We start from the raw sequence: 23,694 nt of genomic DNA on the forward strand, positions 1-23,694 counted from the left end.
GCTACACTGCCGGGATCTCACTGGGGCTCCTCTTGGACATTCTGTTGTCCTGTGTCATGGAGATCCTGCTGTTTTGGGTCTGTAGGTTCGTCCCCTCCATATGTTCCAATGGTTCACAGATGAGGTGGATGTTGGGGTGAGCCAACACATAGCCCTGGTTCTGGATCTGGGTTGAGAGCTGGGTTGATCAACCTGGCCAGTCTGCCAGCTTTCCCTCATGGTCACTGTCCGTACGATCTGGACTGTCGTGGCTAACTCACCAGTGCAGCCTGCAGCAAGGAGCAGGGCCAGTGCTGCCCTCAGATTCAGGTCCTCTTCACACATATTGCCAGGGCCAACTCTACTGTTTTGCATAGGCAAGGTGCAGGCCCCTCTCTCCCAATTGTTGTTGGGGACACAGGGTGTGTGGTGGGGGAAGCCCACACCCTGTGGTTTTTCCTCTTTCATGGGGGATGTTTGCACATGGTTAAACTCAAGTTCATCTTCTTAGCCAGAAGCCCATGAGTGTTTCTGTGTCCTCAGAAGAGTATCTCATGGAAGCACATGGCATCCATTTTTTTCCTCAGTGACATTGTAGTTTGACTTGTCCAGTGTTCTGTTGGAGCTAATATCCAGCCTGTGGGGATACACTGTTACACAATTTATAACTGTTCTTTACCGACATTTCCCCAGAGATGTAGTATAATTCTCGCATGTTCTCCCTTAATGCGTTCAGAATGGTAGCTTAACTCTGGCTTCTGTTCTCCACGAGTGAGCTCTGGCCTTGCGCTCCTTCCTCCCACTCTTATGCTCATGCACCTTCTCCAGGTGTTCATTGACCACATTGTCCAGGCTGCCTGTGGGAGCGTATCTAGCTGCTGTCTTTGTCCTGGGGCAGCTTCTTGCCCTTCCTTACCTTGTAGGAATACCAGGTGCATCTTGTGCTTGGTCAGCCTCTTCTCGGACATTCCCCAAGAATGCTTTGTTACCAAAACGTCTGTTTCTTTGCCCTTTCAGTAGGCAAAGGATAGAAAATATATGTCATATTGGTATTTCTACACATACCTATAAGGAATTTTTAGTATTTCATAAGATACGCTAAATTTACATAGTTAAAAAGGAACAATGTGAATTGTGCTATAAGAGAATTGTCATGATTCTTGATCTTTTAAAGATCCGTGACAAAGAGGCACCTATTTATAGAGTGGTATGTGGCTTCCAGTTTATAAAATCTTGAACTTCTTGAAGGACATCAGTCCACCTGGCTCAAGTACTGTGCCCAGCACAAATGTAAGTGGGAAGCCAGCCTCTAGTTGAGCATGACTGGAGAGGAGGTCAGCATCTTAAAGGTCCCTGTGGCAGATGTGGGCGTCATGGAAAGCCAGTGAGCTTTGACATTCTCAAAACTCAGTTCTGGAAAGAAAGAAGCAGAAGTATTACATAGCGGATGTGTCTAATGTGAACCAGCTCTCCTTCAACAAAGTACGTTACAATTTCTTTGAGTTTACCTGCTGTGGAAGACACCTAACACTGTTGGCATTTCCTTACAGTTTTGTTCGGCTATGCCACAACAGTCATCCCCAGGGTGTATACCTACTATGTTTCAACTGCACTCTTTGCCATTTTTGGCATTAGAATGCTTCGGGAAGGTTTGAAGATGAGCCCAGATGAGGGTCAGGAGGAGCTGGAAGAAGTTCAGGCAGAGTTAAAGAAGAAGGATGAAGAAGTAAGTCGTCACTGGTACATGCCAAAGGCACTCGGGACACAGCCCTGCTTTATGTGTGGGTGAACTTGATTAGTTTCCACTCCTAGAACTTGCCTTTGATGTGCTTTTGGGTTACTGTGAATGTGGCAGGGAGGAAAATGCTTTAGGCTGATGGCCAGTGTCTGGGTTCTGGGAACTGTTAGTTCTATGTGTTTCTTATGCATCTGCATACTGTTTGGTTTTGTTGGAGTGGGAAAGCTGATACTATGTGAGGCTGGTGGCTAAGGGGCAGTCAGGATGCAGAGTATATTTTCTTTAGTGAATGTCCGTGCAATTAAATGCATTGAAAGGGTTGAGTGACTTTATGTTATTTGGATATAATTACTAGGGTTAATGGTAATTTTTATTTGTTTCAGTTCCAGCGAACCAAACTCTTAAATGGACCAGATGTTGAAACTGGTACAAGCACAACAATACCTCAGAAGAAGTGGTTGCATTTTATTTCACCCATTTTTGTTCAAGCTCTCACTTTAACATTCTTGGCAGAATGGGGAGATCGCTCTCAACTCACTACCATTGTTCTGGCAGCTAGAGAGGTGAGTATTTTTGATTGCTTCTGTATCAAGACCACAGTTTACATTGTTCCACACCAGTGGGCAAGCAGGCCACAGGCTGACTACCCATGCTGAAAGTTGGACACATCTGTTCATTTTATGACCTAGAATTAGCCTTCCAAACTTTCTCCATGTCTGTACTTCTTGAACTCAAATTTAATGGTTCTTTTCTTTTTATCTTGCTGGGTCCGTTCCCTGTGTTTTGCTAAAATAAAGCTGTGGCAGTTGTCTTTGTTGCCTGGCTCTCCCTTCGTGTCTTCTCTATATGCTCATTGGGAATATAAATCAGTATATCACTTGCTTGTAATCCCAGCACTGGGGAGTCTGGCAAAGATGATCTTGAATTCAGGTCAGCCTGGGCTACATACTGAGACTGTCTTAAAACAACAAAATTTTTAATAGCAAAAATTGATGTAACAGGGGAACTCGCTTACTTGTTCATACATTTTTGAGCAGCTCTTTGATTAATCATTTTTCAACATCACTTTAATGACTCAGAAGTTTTCTGAAGCACATTTGCCTGTGAGTTTACACTGACCCAAGGAGGGTTACTTCTGAATTTGAGAGGAAGGAACACATAGGATCTAGGACATCAGAATGCTCGCAGTGCTCATCTTGGGACGCTGCAGACTGTCTGCAGAGCATTTCTGTCCCCTCAGCTCTAGAAGCCGATGACTGCAGTGCAGTTAGTAAACACCTTCCAACCCTTTCACTCGCGAGGTGGGGTGACTCGAGTCAGGACCAGAAGTCAGCCTGTCTTCTGCGGGTGCCCTTGGGCACACATATTTTAAAGACCTATCAGTTTGCTACTGGGCCAGTTTCTGTTCACAGATGCTGATGTCCTGGGGAGCTGCATGCTCTTGATCTTAAGTTTGTATCAGTTATATTATTTTACACTGAAACATTTAAATCCTGGGAATGTTTCTCTGAAAGATCACATTCCTAGGGGGCATACACCTTTAATCCTAACACTCAGGAGGCAAAGGCAGGAATCTTGGTGGTTCAAGGCCAGCTGGTTCTACAAAGAAAATTCCAGGACAGCCAGAGCTGTAACACAAACCTGTCTCAAAAAAACAAAAATGTTCCTTACCATAGTCCTCCAGCTTAAAATAGAAAGCATTTCCAGGCCAGGACTGAGATTACACGGAAAGAAGCCTAAGAATGCTTTATTTAGAGATGGAAAAAAGGATCTCTTATTATTTGATTCTCATAAAACAATCTTTTAAAATGCTCCTTAATGGCTATGTCCTGTCTCCTCTTGGATGTCAGAATTGGGCCTTGAAAATGAGCTGTGGTGGAAGCTCTGCGGGTCAGCTGGTACCTGCGGTTACCACTGTGTGGGATACATAGGGTGTCTAGCAGCTCCCAACACAGCACTCCATGTCAGCACTGCTCTCCGTCTCTGTGTAAATCATGTGGTTTGGCTTTTAAAGGAGCATTTTTTCAGTCTTTGTTAAAATGACTTTATTTAACCCACTGATCTTTTTTTTTTAAAGTACCATTTTATTTTCACATGGAATGAGGCAGTTGTCTGGGGTAGCAGTTTGGTGGTAGTGCGTTCTCTGGGCCATGTCAGGCTGTCTGAGTCCTGACTATACATGCAGCCTTCTCACTCCCAGCAGCTGGCTGCTGACCTGTTGCTCAGCTTTCTTCACCCCCAGCAACCACAGCGCGGTCTTGGACCCCGCCTGATGCCTTCATGGCGCCCACCTTCTCACCTTTCTCCTAGCTGAGTTTTGGGAGCATTTTTGCATTACTCCCTCCACTGTCTTTAGGGTCCTTCTGTTGCATATCTCACTCTTTCCAGAGTTCAGGGAGCATGGTTATGGGTGGTTTAGAGGACCACTCTACTACCACCCAGCTGCTCACCTCACAGGGTGGGATGGTTAATCTGTTATCAACTTGATCTTAGAGTCACCTGAGAATTATGTTGACTAGATTAGGGTGAAAGATCCTACTTGGGGGTGGAGGCACCATTCCCTGGTTTAGGAATGAGGAAATGAGTTGGACACAAGCATTCATCACTGTTTCTTAATTGTGGATACTAGTGACCACTGCCTCAAGTTCTTGCTTTCTTACCCTCTACCATGATGAACTGTTCTCTTGAGCTGTGAACCCAAATAAACTCACCATCCTTAAGTTGCCTTTCCTAGTTTATCGGACATCACAGATGTTCACCTGTTGAGGCCAACTACTGGGTAGTTTTCATCCTGTTAATTACATCATGGTCAACTTGTCCATACTTTTTTCCTATGAGTTTTTCTGTGCTCCCTCAGGTGATGTTATTATCAAATTTGGCCTTTTTTATAAAGGACAATTGCTTAGCTAACCAACGCTGACCTTGAACCTCAGGCAGTCCTCTTACCGGAGCCTCCCTTGAGTTGAGATTACAAGTGTGCTGTGCCTAGCTTTCAGCTGAATACACCCTACTTTTCACTTGCCAGCTCCCATAATTCATTCCTCTGCTCCTTTAAAAACATATTTAATGTATTGTGAGCCTGTGTATGACAACGTGTGTGTGGGTGCTTGTAGAAGCCAGAAGAGGGCACTGAATTCCCTGGAAACGGAGTTACAGGCAGTAGTGTGCCTGCCACCCGACATGATGAAAAAGAATTCTGGTCCTCAAGAAGAGCAACGAATATTACTAACTGCTGAACTGTCCTCCAGTCTTATCACACCAGTGTTACCATGTCTATTCGGTTACTAGTTTGTCACACCTGATGCCTTCGTGACATCCATGTGCGTTTCCACTCACCTGCTTTTCTCGTCTTCGTCTTCTGCCCCAGTCCAGGCATCACTGCTTCTCCTTTGAAAGCAGAAACCCACTTGTGTTAAAACCAGTCAGTATCTCAAGACAGGGAAGTGTTCATAGGGATCCCTTGTAGCTAGGGACTGAACCTTGGCCTCTGAAACAGAAGTCAGGTGCCAACCTACACTCCATCCCTGGCTCTCAGCCTTCCTGAAATACTCCTCAGGGCCTCCTCACTGTTTGTAGAAACTTTACTCCAGTGCTCTATTGTTCCTCTTCCCCGAGAGATACATGGGTTCTTACCTATCTTACCTATTCTCCTGGACTGTCTTTTCTGGAGGCTTTCACTGCTCCCCCAATTTGATACCTTCTAGCTCATTCTGGTATTTATTTCTTACTTTGAGCTAAATCCACAAGGGCAGGATTTCTGCTCTCGGGAACACAGCAATATTGTACCATACAGGATTTCAGTATTCAGATCTAGCCTTGTATTGTCTACATTCCTTGAAGCAGCTATTTTCTGTTTCATAAAGTTAGAGTATATCTGGACTTCTCTAAATGTTTATGATGTTATGTGGTTCATGATCCATTTTCAGTTCTACTTAATACTGATGTTTCTCAAACAGCATCTCCAACTTAAATTAACACTAGCTCCATCTGCTTCCAGGATCCCTATGGTGTAGCAGTGGGTGGAACAGTGGGACACTGTTTATGCACTGGATTGGCAGTAATTGGAGGAAGGATGATAGCACAAAAAATATCTGTTAGAACAGGTAAGGTCTCTTTAATTAAAATGCAAACGTGTTCTAATGCTTGAAAATCAGACATAACAGAAATGGCATGCTAGCTTTGCTCATCTCTACAGACCACCTGGTCTTCATGCTCATCACTTAGACCTGTGTGTGTGTACATTACCTGCTTCTGCAAACTGACTTTTCCCATGTATACAAATTAGTTAAATTACAAATTGACCAAAACATGGCCAAACTCAGCTTCTAAGCCAGTGAAAAACCCACTGGCCTGAAGTATGTTTATGATAGGCAGGTCCTGTGTGAGACTTGACCATTTTTAACCTTTTGTTGTTGTTGTTTTTCAAGATAGGGTTCCCCTCTAACAGTCCTAGCTGTCCTGGAACTAGCTCTTGTAGTCCAGGCTGGCCTTGAACTCACAGAGGTTGGCCTACCTCTGCTCCCGAGTGCTAGGATTAAAAGCATGTGCCACCACTGCTCAGCTCCACCATTTTCAGCCTTTGAAGGTGGTTTGGGGTCTGAGGCTTGTGGGCATCATCTGTCAGGCTTGGCAACAGCACCTTTATATGCTAAGCCATCCTACTGCCCTGATTTATACAACTGCTGCTTGCCAACACTTTCACTTAATTCTTGCTCTAAGTAGTGTGCAAAGAAACTTGTGCTTGTCAGGTAAGAATGAGAATCAGGAATGCTGGGCCACTGACAGTTTGAGTCGTGTGCGAGTGGAGAACAAACGGTTTGTTAGCAGTGTCACGGTGGGAGACATGCCACCTCACTCACCTCTCTTTCTTTTCCAGTGACAATCATAGGAGGCATCGTTTTCCTGGCGTTTGCATTTTCTGCACTATTTATAAGTCCAGACTCTGGTTTTTAAAAAGCTCTTCATGTGTACTCAGCTTAAGATATGCAACTTTCTGTACATAGTGTACATCACAACTAAAAGTAATGGAAAACACTGTATTTTGTAGTATTAATTTGTAAGTTTGACCCATTTAATGAAGTATTATGTCCAAAAGAGATAATCATTGATTCTAGTTGTAAAGAATTTAGAAGTCTGACTTCTAAGTGTGGGTTTTTTCTCCAGCCTAATTATGTTAACACCCCAGCCCTTAGGTCTGTTCTGCTACGTGTGTCCACTTGAGGTTTTTTGCAGCATGACCCTTTTATAAATACAATTTCTCCTTGGACACTGGGATGTTTATATATATGTATATCTTAAACATTTCCTTGGGGGGAAAATGAAATATTTCTACTTTTAAAACCATATTCCTGAGCCAGTATAGTAATCAGTAGTTTTGTCTTTTGGGAATTAGGATTAAAGAGAGAAATAAGGTTTACTGTTGTATTAATAACATGCCGTAAGAGTTGTTGGCTACATCCATTCTCCCTCTTATTTTTTTTTTAAATTGGGTAAGATACCCAATATAAAAATAGTCAATATTTGACAACATGGACTTACCAAGTTAAAAGAGAATACTATGAATGTATTCCTATTTTTTCTATACTGAATAAACAATGTAACAGATACAATGTAAATAAAAGTGGTATGACTAGTACTTGGTTTTTGTGTGTTATACAAAATACTTTATAACTTACCAAAGTAGTAGTAGTATTTCCTATTTATTTTATTTACATTCTGTTATTTCCAAGAACTACTATGCAGTTTATTTCAGAGTCTGAAGTCATCCCTTGATCAGAGCAACCTCAGTAGCCACTCAAGAGTGTGTTCTAACGATACTGTGCTTCCATGGTGTGTTCTAGTGTAATGTGGGAGCACTGCCATTAATAGTATCTTTAAGTGTGAAGGCTGGTTCCTTTATGGAAATGTTCAGGTAACCCTGTGTGGAACATGATAGAACAATGTATTTAACTGAGCGATGACAGATGTCAACAATGTAATTTGAGGCTATTGTGAAGAACCAGCTAAGTCACCTAACACTCTAATGAAAATTGTTGAAAGTTACTTTTTAGTTGTTAGCTATTCTTCCAAATATTGTTAAACAGCAAATACTGATGAACTCTTTTCTGTAAGCTTTTAAGGAGTTTTCTGATTCCATAAAACCTGTAGTACTAAAGGACAGAAAAACAGCTTCCATGAATTATAGCAAACACTTTAGAGAAACCCTCGTCCTGTCTCACACTGCACCTTCTACATGAGTAGACCCGTGAGGGTGAGCACGGAGCATAACTGCTGAGAAAGCAGTCTTGTACCAGCAGGACACTGTTTCTCTAAGTGGTAATTAAAATGTAAGCTACAAGGCAAACACTGCTAGCACAATTAGGCCCCACTGTTGAATAAAGAAAGGAAAATGTCACTGACAGATTTAAAAACATTTAATAGTCTTTCTGTAAATCAAATGTGACTCTTACATGTTATGTCCACAGAAAGCAGGTAATTCATACTGAGAAGCAGCACTGAGGTATTCTTTATTTTTAAAACTGAAGGAAACAAAGTTTGGATCTAATTATTTTGACATTAAAACAAAAACAGAAAGTCCATTGCTACTGCTTGGCTCTTTTGCTGTAATTTTTGATTCTGAATACATTACAGGCGTCTATGGAAAAGAGCGTTCTGATAGTACATGGAGATGTAGGTAGAGCCTGTGCTCATACAGCAAGAGGCCTGAGTGAAGGCATGCTGGCAACACAGTTTTACCTCTTAAGAAGTAACTTTGATAACCAAGGATAACCAATTGTATCAAACTCAACTAAAATGGCAATATTCAGCTGGTAACAGGAGTCCATATTTTAGTCAATACTGTTTTCCAAATGTAGCTTATGAAAACCAGGGAACCTAATATAGCACCATTGAAACCATTCATTATCCATCGTTTGTGGAGTTTAGGGTTTTGGCAAAAAGGGTAATACCTGAAAGAATGCCAGTCTTTTCTAATAACTGAATTCATCTCAGTGAACTGTTTACTTGGGGGGAGGGGGTATTCTTATCTGGAGGTCAGCAGCCACGTGTATTTCTCCCTCGGGAGCCGGAAATGATGAGCTATGAAATGATGAGCTATGTCTACTGTTTTCATTTAAACCCAGAACCAAGCAGTAAGGACAGCAATGTCAAGAACAGCACAGCAAGAACCACAGAGAACAGCAAAGAATCTGGTGCATGTTTATACAACCACTAACTGATTTAACAAAGTTTACAAAGATAAAACATTTTTTTTTTTTTTGCACTAACTGGTTTTAATACAGCACTAATTGAACTTGTCTTTGGGCTTCACTCCTTACACAGGGTGAATGTGAAAGTGCTATACTAGAGCTTTCCCCAACTGAAGCCACAATAAAATAGATTTCAAAATAACTTTAGAATGGTTTCAAAATTCCAGTTGTTTTGGCTGATACATCCAGTGTTTAATCAGGAACTTTTTGAGGGTAATGTTTTTGCTTGAAGGTGTCAACTTCAAGATAACAGCTTTTCCTATATTTTAGGTTTGTCGTATTCTTAAAACCGTTGTCAGCAATAAACTTGAACCAGTACTCAAACACAAACAATTTGAATGTCATTTCTTAAAGCAATGTCACAGTTTGTTTTCTCTGATTTAAAAGCATGTATCTAAAAATGGCGTATTTTCAACTTACTCTCCTCAGAGTTAAACATCTTTTACAGAATTAAACTCAGTTTGTCTGATTGTATTTTAACTACTGTTCTCCAAGGGGTCCCTGTGAGTTCGACCCTACCTGTGGGACTCCAAAGCCACAATGAGAGTACTATGGGAGGACTATATCCCACAGGTCAGGTGAACAGGAAGGATCCTCACGGAGCGAGGCCTCCCATGTTCAAGCACCGCTTTACTAGTCAGTGCTGGCTATGGAAATTTAAAGATAATCAACTTTTTAAAGAGTTTTCAGTATGCATACATTGTGTAACTATTTGTACGGACTTAATATATGGAAATAATGATGCCAGCCATTAAAAGGTACTATTTTGCTAGCATTTACCCAGATGGGCAAAAACAAAGGCAGCGTGTAACATGTGCCCTTGCTTCTGTCGTACTGGCCTTTGACTGTGTCGGGGAAGTACCCATATACAAAGTGCCCATGAAACACTGAAGGCAACAAGTGACACTAGAGAAAGGTTGGAGTAATGTAATAAAGCAGAGCTGGAAGGAGTTACCTTTGAAAATTTTTTCTTAAATGAGTTCAGAGCAGGAGGAAGTGCAGGGATGTCCAGGTTGACCCACCACTGCCATCCTGATATACAATGGGTTTCAATTTCCTGTCAGTGGAGAGTCACTGGGGGCAGGGTAACAACTGCTGCCCCAAATAAGACCCAAGAACAAGATAATGATGCAAAACAAAACTGACCATAAATTAAATACAGGAGACCAAATGTAGATAAACAAATATAAATAAATACATAGCCATTTTATTTAAGAAACCCAGAGAACTGTGTTCGGAACAAGTTCCTTCCAACCACTTCTAAGACCTCCTATAACTACTTCCTATGGTGATTGTCGCTTAGTTCAGCACCTCAGTGTTTGCTGGTGGTGTTGATGGGGTCTCAATAGTCTCCACAAACTATATACAAATACAACCTATTTCTCTAGAACATTCTTCTGGGAAAACCCAGCAACTTAGAAAGTATTGTTAAATACTCATCTTTCAAAGTATTATTATTTTGGGAAAACAAGGAATGTAGTGTTATGACAACAGAAAAAATATGCAAACAGTCACGTGGAAAAAAGAATTTTAATTTTTAAATATATACTTTTGCGTAATTTCTGGTGAGCTATTCAACACTGTTTGAAATATCCTGAATTAGTAAGTCTACCAACAAAATTTACCTCCGGTGTTTCCACAGGAGACATTAAAATAAGACCAAATTATAGTTTTCTTCAACCAAAGCAGTCATTCTCAGTCTTTTTTGTGCAAAAATATTACAAGAGCAACTCAAGTGGGAACGCTGAAATGACATGCCAACATTTCAGGGCACATTTAAAACACTCAATAATTCTTGAAATTACCGTATCCTAAAATATTACTACCAACCATTGATAGATTAGTTCTGTGTATCTACTCAAGACAGATGCATATTTTCCTAGACCTCTGAAAACAAACAGGCTCATTGGTCTCTTTTGGTGTCCACACAATAGGCAAGATAGGTTTACAATAGTGTTTAAATGAACTATGCATCTACAATCTCCTGACTCCACCACATTCAAAACAAAAGTCAGAGTTTATTTGGCTACCTTGAAATCACTCCCATAAACCTACTACGGTTCACTGGATCTAAACATTTCTCAGAAATGTGTCATTTATAATTTCACCTAAGTGATGATTAGGGGATCCTTTAAAAATGGTTAATGCCTAAGATACAAACTTTATCTAAATGAATAATTGCAATAAAGTGCTTTATTACCTTTCAAAATGATGCTTTTAGACTGTGGTATGTTGATCTAAGTGTGTGCTATTCCTCCCATAAAGGATCCCCAGGCATGAGAGTCTGGTCTCACCTGTCTCAGAAAGCAGCAGCACTATCTTTTGGTAGGTAGGCTGACAATAGGCACATTACCCATGCGGATGAGGCTGTACTAGGGCTATGGCAAAGGGGGGGAGGGATTAGAAAAGTGGGAGGCAGGTGGAGGGTTCCTACTATACTCATAGTTATATACAAATATATTAAATATGCTATAAAAATAGTCAACTCTTTTCCTTTGCATTTACTTCAGAAGCTCCTCTTAGAAGAGTGTTCATTCAATCCAGACAAAACGTAAAAGGTTTCTTTCTCTAATCACTATGAAAATGGCAAGTGCCTTTGTGCTGTTTCTTCTCCACCACTGAAGAGTTCCAGTCAGCTTACTCCTGGCTATATGCCCTCAGCAATATTAATATCCAGTGTTTATACCTTCCATGTGGACTCTGTGGTACTAAGAACAGGACCACAGGTATTGGAAAGGTGATAAGCTTGAACGCGTTTTACACAAATGCTTACCAACAAACTAGTCACCATACAGAAAAAAAAATACTAAAAATGCTATCTGCGTTCCACTTTTAAAAAAAAATCCTTAATGTAGTGGAAACATTTTAAGCACACAGTAATATCCAGGTGAAAAGAATCTACCTTTGTAGACGACTACTTTAAGGGTCCCTTTCTAAGGCTTGAACAAGGGCTCATCTCCCTCCACACGATGCCCTTTATACAGCTGGACTGCTTCAGTGCTCCCAACTAACTTCAAGAGACTGCTTTAAGGCAACAGCCAACTACAGCACACACAACTCAAACACACACTAGTTTGCACAGTTTTCTATCACAAACTATTCAAAAGCACAGGCGTTCTTTTATTAGTACATTCCTAAGCCATGTCTATGCGACAGCAGAGCTCAGCACTCTAGAGCTTGGGGAAGGGCCTGTAGTGCTCAGTTGTATGCAGCCCCACCCACCACATCTGCTCCCCAGCCCCTCCATAGTAACTACTCTAAGGAAGAAAAGAGGAGTACTTTCCAATGTCTAGGCTCTGGGCTAACGCCAGCCTCAAGAGCAGTTTTGTGCTGTACTGTTCTCATCCTATACCGTCAGCAACACCCCATGTAGAAGCAGCCCAGAGCAAGGTACCTGCAGGGCAATGAGAACCTATCTGACCCGCACCCGAACAATTTCTTAACTAAAAAGTGCTGCCCAGAATCCAAATTTTAAAGAAAAATGAATCCCCATGAAATAGAGTAGGGGACATTAAAGTTTATAAGAAGCTGAGAAGTGTTTCTATTTGGTATCTTTTCATAATTTAGATTTTAGATTTAGGTTTCAGTCAACAACTTTGGCTATAGAAATGAAGAGCAGGCAACAGATCAACCTTCATCAGAATGCTGAAGTCTATATGTAGGATATAGACAGGGACAGTTTGCCATCAGGGAAAGCAAGAATTAAGGAGCTGAGAGGCAGTTGGTGCTGACAAGTGTTGCCCAGCACCGCGCTCCACATGGACACCTAAGTTAGTGGCTTGGTGCTCCTTTATCAACTGCTTTGAAGCAGGAAGATACACTGTGGAGAACAACAAGAATTACATAATTAGTACGTTGTATCTCCTGTTAGCTAAATCCTTATCACTAGGTATTGCCAAAAAGTAAATGAGGCACAACTCAGATGACATGGAATGGCATAAGATCAAGAAGGCAATTTGGAAGGGGAGAAAAGCAGTGTGGGTGCTCTATTTCACATTAATTTCATCACGTGTGTATAAGCTTGCATATACATACATGTGTTCTCCCCGCTCTTCGGGTGTCCATGTGAGCGTCAACTAGAAGACTGATATGTCGGTTACTGACTGGTATCTAGCCACGATTCTTTGCAGAAGGGTAGGTACCAATTTTCTTTGGTTGTGTTCTTTTTCACCACTAACTTTCTAACTTAACTGCAGCCAGGTAAACAAAGACATACTTAAGGATGACAACAAAGCTGAGGACAGATAACTGACTCCGTGTTCCCCAGAGCCCTTATCTAGGAATTCTGCGTTAGGTTATTTTCACTGCTGAGAACCTCTGCTTGGCAGCCTCACCCGGCACACACTTTCTTCTAAGGTCAATTCTAATTTGCCACACTTGTCTTCCCTTTTCCCAGTAATGATTTATGTTGTATTTTCTATTTCTCTTTTGTTCTATAATTGAAAATTTCATTATTAGTACCATAAAATCTAAAAAAAAAAGTTTTTAAAATCTATGTAACTTCGTTTATTACCTGTAGAGTATGATATTGCCAGATGAAATCTTAATTCATGTCTAGAAAGCATGTGAGTTACAGTCGTGGTTTGACAAAGGTTAAAGGCAATTCCTACCCTTCCTCTGAGCAAGTGTTTACCAGTAATTCTTAAAGGACTATTTAGCTTTAAAGGAAGAAACAATTTGGAAATATATTTGGGATCACATTAACAACCGTGATCCTATTCAGGTGGCCCATGAGACGTAGCAGTCTTCATGGGAACTTGAGAATGACACTGAGACCCACATGCTGCTAAAAATGTACTAAGGTTTCAAAACTGCTACTGAAACCAGACAATGAGTTCAAGACGGTGAGTTATCACCTGAATTAAAATCAAGGCACTATGGGTTTTTCCCCCTCAAATAACCCTGAATCATTTTGACTAAAAGAAGCATTGAAATTTTTAAGGATAATAAAAAGATTCCAACAAATCCTAAAAGTTAAAATTCCCACCACTGAGAATGTTAAAAAGTGCCTAAAATGTTCTGTGTGCAAATTTGACTCTTATAACTGAAACATTCTTGAAATCACTTTCAGGCTTGTTGAAAACCATTTACATAAATATTCCAACTATGAAATATATCAAAATACATGATCAAACTCTCAACCAACCATCCAAAATAAAACAGTGCAATTCTATTTTCAAACATAATTAAAATAATGAAATAGGGATATTTCTGAATAAATGGAAATGTAGCAATAATTTAACCTGAAAAAAAAAAAACCATTCCCAGCAGCACATTATATCTCACTGAACAAACTGTGACACCACAGCCAAAGCACGAACAAAAAGACTTGTGCCCTGGAAAAGTGACTAGAACACTATTATGTTGTAAACAAAATGAAAAGGAGGCTGTTATCAGTTTGTACATGGTGTCAAAATCTAATGAAATGTACTCATACCTGTAAGGGACAGATAATGCTTTCAATGCTGCGCAAAGAAGGCTTGTTCTCCTCCATCCAGACACAGACACATCTATAGAGCGTCTATACAGAGAATTCAAACCTGCACAACATTCTGAAAGGAATCACTGATCCATCATTATCTGAGCAGGGAGGGGAGTTTGGGGTGGGGACTACTTACTACTGGACTATCTTCATGGATCTAAGCAAACCCCTGGCAGTGGTGTGTCCTCTGTAACATTTGATACCAGGCACAGAACCACTAAAGCTACCAACACTGTCAGTGCTTTTCTGATTCAGTAAAGGTCAGGATAGTTGAGCTTGTTAACATTTGGCAATATACTCTTTCTCCATCAAAAAATATCTGGGCAAAGAAACTGTCCGATTGGCTGTGTCCCTACAATCCCCCACTGGCTGGTATTTAATGTACATCTTGTAGCACTGGGCAGCATCTCCCTACCAACTAATCCAGGAACTGGAACACTCAAGACTACCCTCACAGAACTGCCAAACTTCTAACCGTATGTCATCTGAGTGACTTTCTGGCCATCCCCTTCCTCTCTAGTGTCAGAGAGGAAGTGTGTGTGCTACTGTGGCTGGACCTTGGGAGGGTCACTCAGACTGTCAGTCCTGTGCCGACTAAGCTGCTGCTGCTGAGGCTGGTGTTGCTGGTGATGCGACGGAGGGAAGGTGCTCTGTTGTAGAGGAAAGGCAGCAGAGAGGATGAGCTGAGCGGAAGGATTCCCATGGAGCAACCTAGGTGTCTACAAAACAAAAGGAAGATTATGCACATGATTTTATGTCTTCACACTGTCCATTCACATTGTCCACTGTCCACAGGGACAAGAACTTTAAATTCTCATTTTGTTCACTAATCTAAAATCTGGTTTTGGAAAACAGAAGTCTTACCTTCTTTCTGAAAGCATAATAAAATTTAATTCAAAAGAATTTGTGCTGAGAATTTAATAGTATAAAATACTACTGTCTTGAGACAAACTGCATATTTTTATTTTATTTCCTCCAGGCCCAAATTTAGGCAGAAAAACTGGAGCACAGCTATGTCTGTATAAGACACGGATACTCCCTGGTCAGACAGACAGTGCCACCAGCACATAGGTCTGCCTGCTGGTTAAGAAAAGACCAGAGTTAAAAAATAAAAAAATAGCTCTGCCCATAAGTGCTTGTAATCCCAGTATGGGTGAGGTGGAGACAGGATGATCCCTGAGGCTCACTGGTCAGCCAACCTAGCCTAGTAAGTGAGCCCCAGGTTCCTATAAGGCTGTTTCAGAGAGACAAGGTAGACTAAGGAGCAAGACCTGAGGGCTGACTACTGGCCTCCACACATTTGCACCTGCACACACTAGCGTCCCTTCTCCAACCGGAGTAGTCAGAAAAGCATAGGCCTTAAGTAGATTTGGTTAAATTGAGCTGGTCCACCTGCAGATGTGTGACACTATCAAGCGGTCTACTTCTCCCACCCTCAGTACAAGTATCTATGATGCTGAGTTTGTACAAACATTATAGAAAAAAGGACGGCACAGCTAGAGGCTGAAGTCCTATGTGGCCTTATGAAGTAACAAAACAAAAATAACCCCTCCCCCAAACAGGGACTGGTCTACCATCACTAATCCACATGTCAGACCTGAAAGCCTCAACTCTGAGTGTTTCTGTAGTCACGTTCTGACTCCTGGCTCACAAAAAGGGACTAGCTGAGACAGTGGGAGAATTCTCAAGTGAACAACTTCTGGAAGACAGCACACACTTACTGAGACATCCTTGAACTGAAACTAGTAACATTTGCAAATGTGTATGAAGAAAACCTATGTACTCAAGTCTAAGGACAGACTTAAACCGTGAGATGACGAAACTTGACAAGGACCTTACTTACAATTTTTTTTCTTGATTTGCTACCAGAAAAGTCTTGGTAAGTCAAATGGATTTATGGCATTTACTTCCCTGACTACAATCCAAGTACATTTTCAAACAGAGGTCCATTAGAAAAGCCAAATTATGTATTTATCAAAGTTCTTATGTTTTGGGGATGCATGTTTGCGGTGGGGGCAAGGAAGAAGAGGATGTTCATCTTATAAATATTTCTGTTTGTGTGTGCAACTATTAGGGTTCACATGTGGGAGTCATGGGACAGTTGTGGGAGTCAGTTCTCTCCAGGCTCAGAAGATAGTACCTTCACTTACTGAGCTGTCTCCCTGGTCCCAAACACTCCTTCTTTTTAAAGGCCTGTCTTCTTTGATAGATTCAAAATACTAGACCTTAAGGCAAATCACATTTTTTAAAGCTTTTGTTTAAATCTCACTGGAGATTTTATATGTAATATTGTATATTATATATGTGTGTGTATTTACATATCATCATCTAAATAATAGCCTAAGACTTGTTTTATTATTTATAACAATAGCTAACCCAGTTATTAATTTTAGTAGTTCAGACTTAAGTCCTGTGGGTGTGACTCAGAAATATTTAAGCAATAAGGCTGTTTCAGTATTCCATGTTACCGAAATAAGAATTCCACCTAGCCCAGATGGCCTCTTGTAGAAAAAACACCAGATTCCCCAACACTAGAGTCTAGAAACCAGTTCTGTTGGTTCTTAGCTGAGGATCCTAACCCACGGGGACTTTCTTCTGGACCTATGGATAGGTTTATCCACATGGCATCAGGGTGGGTTTTGTCATTAATATGAATGTCTTACCACATTTGCCAGTATCATGGTCATCAATGACAGCTAGCTATATACCTTACAGTGTTATGAAATATAAACTATTACATCCAATGCATTAATCAGGTTTGACAAGTTTAAGTGCTATTACAAAGGTCATGTGTATGTGGTATAGCAATTACTCAATTTGAGGGCATCCTGACTTTAGAGCCTAAGTTCTAGTGACAAACTATACTGCACCTACAAGAAAATTTCAATAATCTGGCATGGTAGTGCATACCTATAATCCCAGAATGCAGAAGCAGGAAGATCTGCATGAGTTCCAGGCCAGGCACAACAAACACAACAAAATCACAATCTAATAAAATTTTATCTGATGATTAAGGTAACTCCTAGGCTAAAAAAGGGATTCTTCTTGATGTACCTGCTCAGTGAAGAGTAGTTTGAAGGTATTAAAGAAAGAAAATGGGGCTTTTTTTTATTAAATTCTTGAAATACTAGCCTGAGAGAGAAAATGGGCTTAATAAGTGATTTGATATGGTCAGGAAGTAGGCCACTTACTCTGGCCAAAAGTTCAGATAACTAGAAGTTTGGCTAGACAAGGTTTTAAAAGCCTTCCAAGACTGAAGAAGAAAAGATAAAATAGCCTATTAGGACAAGCTTTCTATTTCTATAGATATTTAAATCCTACAAAAAGCCTTTACAGATTTTCCAGGTCTTTTACAAAGCTGTTCATTTATCATCTTGTTTGGTTATAAAACAGGCAGTCAGCTCAAGGAGACCTCCCCATGGTGAGACTTACCTGTAAAAACTGCTGTGGTGGCTGGGCCAGTGGGGCCTGAGATGGTTGCTGAACTGCAGGAAGCTGCTGCTCTTGGGAGCTCTGCTGCTGTTGCTGCTGCTGCTGTTGCTGCTGCTGCTGCTGTTGCTGTTGTGTGGCAAAGGTCGGATAGGCAGTCACCACCTGGCCCATAAGCATGGTACTTGGTACCATGACAGCCCCACAAGCTACAGGAGCAGTCACTAATTTGGTCACAAGTTGCTGACCTTGAGAAAATCTGTGAGAGAAAACAAAGAAATGGCATCAAAAGGACCAAGCATAACTCAAGTCAGCTAAATATTTATCTTAGATAATACCCAATGAAATGATTCATTTATTTTATAAAAGTATATGTTCCTAGTTTCTGTTTTCAGAGATTCTCTTTGGAGGCTAGGGATATAGTTTAGTGGCAGAGTGCTTGCTTGTATAGCATGTTGGGGTCAATGTCCAGCACCAAAAACAATTTTAAAGGGCTCTTTCTTGGTGTGTGTGGGGATATCAGTCAAACAAACAATACGCACGCGCGCGCACACACACACACACGCACACACACACACGTTTGTAATATAAAACATATTATAACAACAAAACAGACACAGCAAAACAACTTTAAAAAATACTCATATTCAAGATAATGAAGGACCTGCCATGCCATATATAAAAATTAGTTCAAAATAAATAAAAGATCTAAACATAAGATATAAACTACACAACTCTTAGGAAAAAAGGCACACAAGCTTCATGATATTGGGCTTGGCAACAATATCACTATCAATGCCAAAAGCACAGGTAGGTAACATTAAATAAAAATTTAATTGGATGACATTAAGCTTAGCCAGACATATAAAGAACTCTTGCAATCAAACAACACTCAACACATTTAAAAACTGGACAAATAAATAAATAAATTAAAAAAAAAACTGGACAAAAGTTAAACGTTTTTTCCAAAACATACAAATAGCCAAGAGACACATAAAAAAAGTCCTCACTAGACCTAATCATTAGAGAAATGAAAATAAAATAGCGATGGAAAGCCACTGTGTGCCAATCAGTTCACTATTATAGAAAAATTAACAGACTAGGAAAACTGTTGTCTTTATTTGCTTTCTATTGCTATGATAAAACACCAGGCCCAAAAAGCATACTTGAGGAGGAAAGGGTTTATCTGGCTTACAAAATCCCAAGTCACAGGCCACTGAGGGAAGCCAAGGCAGGAACAATGGAGGGAGGAACTGAAGTTGAGAGAACAGAGAAGCACCCTTTTACTGGCTTTCTCATACAGCCCAGAACCATCTGCAGGGAACTGCATTGCCCCATAGGCAGGGCCCCTCCACATTAATCATTCTTCAAGAAATTGCCTACAGACAACAGGATAGAGCTATACTGTTTTCTTAATTGAGATTCTTCTTCCTACTAACGCTAGCTTGTGTCACGTTGACAAAAACAAAACCAACCAACTAACCCTAAACAGGACAACCCTGTAACAGTTCTTCAAAGAATTAAAAGAAGTCCATTTCTGAGCACTAAGTCAGAGAATGCAAAAGGCAGGAAGCTCACACGAGGATGCTTTGTGCACAGCTGTATTTACTGACAGCAGCTGAGGTATGGAAGCAACCCAAGGATCCACTGGCAGAACGGTAAGGAAAATGCTACCTATGTACAACATACAGAAGAACACTTGGCCTTAAAATGAATCTGATATCTGAAAACACAGATGAGCCCTGAGAATATTCTGTTAGGTGAAATACAAGTTACAAAAAGATAAATTACTGGGTAATTTACACAAAGTATCTTTAGGCAGTCAAATTTATATAATCAGAAAACAGAATGGTGGTTGCCAAAATCAACAGGCAGAAAGGTTAAGGAGTTGTTTAATGAGTTTCAATTTGGAAAGATAAAAAATGCTCTGAAGATGGTTGAGGGTGATAGCTGGAACCCCGTGTGGATATACTCAAGGCCACAGGTCAGCACACTTTAAAATGGTTAACACATAGCCAGGTAGCAGTGCTGCATGCCTGTAATCACAACACCTGGGAGGCAGAGGCAGGCAGATCTCAGGGTGAGCCTAGTCTACAAAGGGAGATCCAGGACAGTCAGAGCTACACAGAGAAATCCTGTCTCAAAACAACAACAACAAACCCAAAATGCATGTGAATGGATGGTGAGGTAATCCAGACCTAAAAAGATGGATATGGTATGTACTCACTTATACTAGCTATAAACAAAGGATATTGTGCCCATAGTTCACGATCCTAGAGAAGCTAAGTAACAAAGTGAACCCTAAGAAAAACACACATAGAACCACTTGGAAAGTTGAAATAGGCAAAATCGCCTGATGAAACTGGAAGCATGGGGGTGGGGGTGTGGAAAAAGGAGGGTGGAAGGGGAGGGGGAGAGAAGAACTTGAGGGACCAGGATAGTTGAGATGAAGGAAGGGCAAAGATGAGAGCAAGGAAAGATATCTTGATTGAGGGAGCCATTATGGAGCTACCTGGCTCTAGAGAAATTCCCAGGAGTCCACAAGAATGACCCCAGCTAATACTCTAAGCAAGAGGAGAAGGTGCCCAAACAGGCCTTGCCCTGTAGTCAGATTGATGACTATCTTAAATATCACCATAGAACCTTCATCCAGCAACTGATGGAAACAGAAGCAGAGACCCGCATCAGAGCACTGGACTGAGCTCCCAAAGTCCAGTTTAAGAGTAGGAGGAGTGAGAATATGAGCAAAGAGTTCAAAACTGTGATGGGGACACCCACTGAGACAGTTTACCTGAGCTAATGGGAGCTCACCAACTCCAGCCAGACAGGGAAGGAACCAGCATAGGTCAAACTGGTCCCTCTGAATGTAAGTGACAGTTACATGGCTGGGGCTGACTGCGGGGCCACTGATAGTGGCACCAGGATTTATCCCTACTGCATGTACTGGCTTTTTGGGGACCTATTCTCTTTGGATGGATACCCTGCTCAGCCTAGATATAGCAGGGAGGGCCTTGACCTATCCCAAAGCAATGTGCCTTACCCTCTCTGTGAAGTGGATGGCGGTGGTGGGGTGAAGGTAAGTGGACGGAATGGGAGGAGAGGAGGGAGTGGGAACTTCGATTGGTATGTATAAGGAAAAAAAGATAGTTTTTTTAAATAAAAAAAATCCAAAATAAATAAATAAATGTTAATACAGAAGTTTTGTTGTCTATATTTTATCAATTAAAACTTTTAAATCTGTAAAAGTTCACTTTTTATAAAATGGCAAGATAACTTAGGAGTTAAATATATGGTAAGCAGAGTTCATTGACTACAATGGCAAACAATTCATGAGAAAATTACAACTACTATAAAATCACTTTAAAAAATTTTACATTTATAGGAAAATTATACTCAAGGTTTTTATTTTATAAATGTAAGGAAAAGTGACATTTTAAAGGATAAATCAAAGTGAAATTTATCAATACAGAATATTACTCATGGTCAGAATTGACTAGTTTCTCTTCTCTTCCATTCTCTGGTGACAGTATTCCTTCTGTTGGCCTTTCCCGTTTGCTGAAGTTCTCTGCTAGCACTGACGACAAGGGAGTAGCCGACTAGGGCAGACATGAGAGAGCTGCGGCACAAAAGCAGGAAGTCTACAGATGTGTGCTTTATTGCTAATACCATCCACACAACCAAAACAGCGTTATTTCTGCAGTGCCAATGATTGAACCCCAGTCCTTTAAAGCCATGTTTCTTTATGACAAAGGCCAACAAGTTCTGACCACACTTTTCATTTGTTTACTTCAACCATAAAATTCATCTGTTCCCCTATAAAGTCTGCCAAATATTTATCACACCAAGTATATGAGAGCTGGTTAGGCTCTTATTTTCATTAATGTCTCATTTCCTGTGGAAAGGAAATATCTATTGAAATATGTTCCCTCTTCCCGGGCTCCCCAAAATACAAGCCAGCTCATTCAGCTTGGGACCCCAGTGCTGCTCTCTTAATGCTTCACTACGACCCCAGCGGCATGAGGACAGAGCCCACTGAAGCTTTGTGTGACAGTGACTACAAAATGGGCTTCTGTATCTGACAGCCCAGCTCGGGATGAAAAATAAATTTTGATGTTATTCTGTTAAATCTTTAATATAAGTGATACAGTATTTACTTCAAAATTAAAAAATGGGTATAGTAAGCAATAAACTAAAATATGGTAAAAAATGAAATTAATGGTTTTGGAGAAAAGTGAAATATTGAGGATTGAACTGAGGGTCTTGTTCACACAGGCAACTTCTCTACTCCTGACTTGTATCACTAGCCCATGTAGATATTTTTATATTCTTGTTTCTATGGTTTTCTTTTCCTGTGTCTGCCGCATGCATGAAGGCATGCAGAAGGTCAGAAGAGGTCATGAGAACCCTGCAGCTGGAGTTAAGGAGCTGTGGCTGCAGAAGGGGAGTGCTGGGAACTGAACTTGTCTTTCTGGAAGAGAAGCAAGTGTTCTTAAGCATTGAGCACACAGGTTGTTTTTATTCAATAAATTTACAACTCTGAAAATAATAACTGAAGTATGACAACCACCTTATCTGTCTGTCCTGAGTGAACGTGGTTACCGTAGCACTCTGCGTACTGTTCTGGGGCATACTGGATGGGATCTGGACCATGCTCCCGGCTGCAGGCTGGGAGATCACCATTGTATTGTACAGTGGGGCTGTGAGAGTGCTGGGCGTCTGGCTTGGAAGAGACGTCTGCTGACTATGTCCACTCATTACACTCTGTTGACTCTGTTGGAAATGGAGATTTTACAGAGATTATCTAACAGTTATAGGACGGCATGCTTTTACTATTCACCATTTGACAATGGCTGACAGAACAGAAATGGACTAGCAAAATATATTATTCTGAGAGAAATACAAAAAAGGCGGATTTGGAATAGTTGACTTAGTCTGGATTCTTTGATGGAAAGTAAGCTAATACTTTAAAAGAAGTATGATCTTAACAGGAAGTAAAAGACATGCACGGGAGACATCTGTTAAAGGCTCAAAGCAAGTCAGTGATGGTCACATAGTATGTTTTTCAAATATAGTAACAGATGAACAATAATTAATTACCAGAATTCTACAGAATGATTAAACTATTCCCAGTTCTACAACATTCTATTCAGTATGCTTGCTATTCAAGAAGCTCTTGCAAATCAAAGACTTTTACATACAGGAAGTTTGCATGTTTTAAGAATCTGGTATAATTATTAAACTAGGTCCATAAAACATAAAATTCTTAAATATCAAAATATTTAATAGTAACATTTTCTACAAAATACTTTAGTGATCGTTGTCAATATCGTATGTTCTAATTTTTATTAAAATTTAGCAGCTGATGCAGCACAGAGCTTTAGGCAGACATTCTGGTCCGTTACCTGAGCTGACGTACTGTGTAGATTCTGTTGTATCACATGCTGGTTTGTGGTCATATGTCCAGTATTCATTCCACTTGGAATCTGGCTACCAGAAACGACTTGGCCTTGCATATTTATAGGTGTAAGTTGCTGGATAGTAGAATTTCCAGAGGCAAGTTGAACGGAACCAAAATTCAATCCAGAGTTTGATTGTTGCAAAAACATCTTTGAAAATAAAGATTACATTTCAGTGAACTTTCTTTGGCAGGAAGGCTCAGCTTGCTGCACAAGCCTGGTAGTCTGAGTTTGGTGTTTGGATCCCATGGTGGAAGGAAAAAACAGAGTCCCCAAAGTTATCTTCTGACCTCCACATATATTCTGTAGTACATACATGCTCACATTCTCTCTCTCTCTCTCTCTCTCTCTCTCTCTCTCTCT

The 23,694-nt window shown here is 40.6% G+C and overlaps 2 protein-coding genes across 8 annotated transcripts in view; one reads left to right on the forward strand and one right to left on the reverse strand.

Moving 5' to 3' along the window:
• Nucleotides 1-9,114, forward strand: part of Tmem165 (transmembrane protein 165) — a 31,135-nt gene extending 22,021 nt beyond the window's left edge. The window contains exons 3-6 of the mRNA XM_005359367.3: nucleotides 1,530-1,705; nucleotides 2,101-2,280; nucleotides 5,715-5,820; nucleotides 6,594-9,114. Of these exons, the coding sequence (XP_005359424.1) occupies nucleotides 1,530-1,705; nucleotides 2,101-2,280; nucleotides 5,715-5,820; nucleotides 6,594-6,670 (539 nt within the window). The 3' untranslated portion in view covers nucleotides 6,671-9,114. The remainder of the gene's footprint in view (nucleotides 1-1,529; nucleotides 1,706-2,100; nucleotides 2,281-5,714; nucleotides 5,821-6,593) is intronic.
• Nucleotides 9,115-10,151: 1,037 nt separating this feature from the next.
• The window catches only part of Clock (clock circadian regulator), an 85,917-nt gene continuing 72,374 nt past the window's right edge, over nucleotides 10,152-23,694 (reverse strand). For all 7 annotated transcript variants that reach the window (XM_026785162.1, XM_026785161.1, XM_026785163.1 and 4 more), the window contains 4 exons: nucleotides 23,278-23,481; nucleotides 22,443-22,645; nucleotides 17,879-18,134; nucleotides 10,152-15,165 (listed from right to left, as the gene is read on the reverse strand). In XM_026785162.1, the coding sequence (XP_026640963.1) occupies nucleotides 14,989-15,165; nucleotides 17,879-18,134; nucleotides 22,443-22,645; nucleotides 23,278-23,481 (840 nt within the window). In that variant the 3' untranslated portion in view covers nucleotides 10,152-14,988. The remainder of the gene's footprint in view (nucleotides 15,166-17,878; nucleotides 18,135-22,442; nucleotides 22,646-23,277; nucleotides 23,482-23,694) is intronic.

Source organism: Microtus ochrogaster, linkage group LG1 (assembly GCF_000317375.1).
Source record: "Microtus ochrogaster isolate Prairie Vole_2 linkage group LG1, MicOch1.0, whole genome shotgun sequence".
Taxonomy (NCBI): domain Eukaryota; kingdom Metazoa; phylum Chordata; class Mammalia; order Rodentia; family Cricetidae; genus Microtus; species Microtus ochrogaster.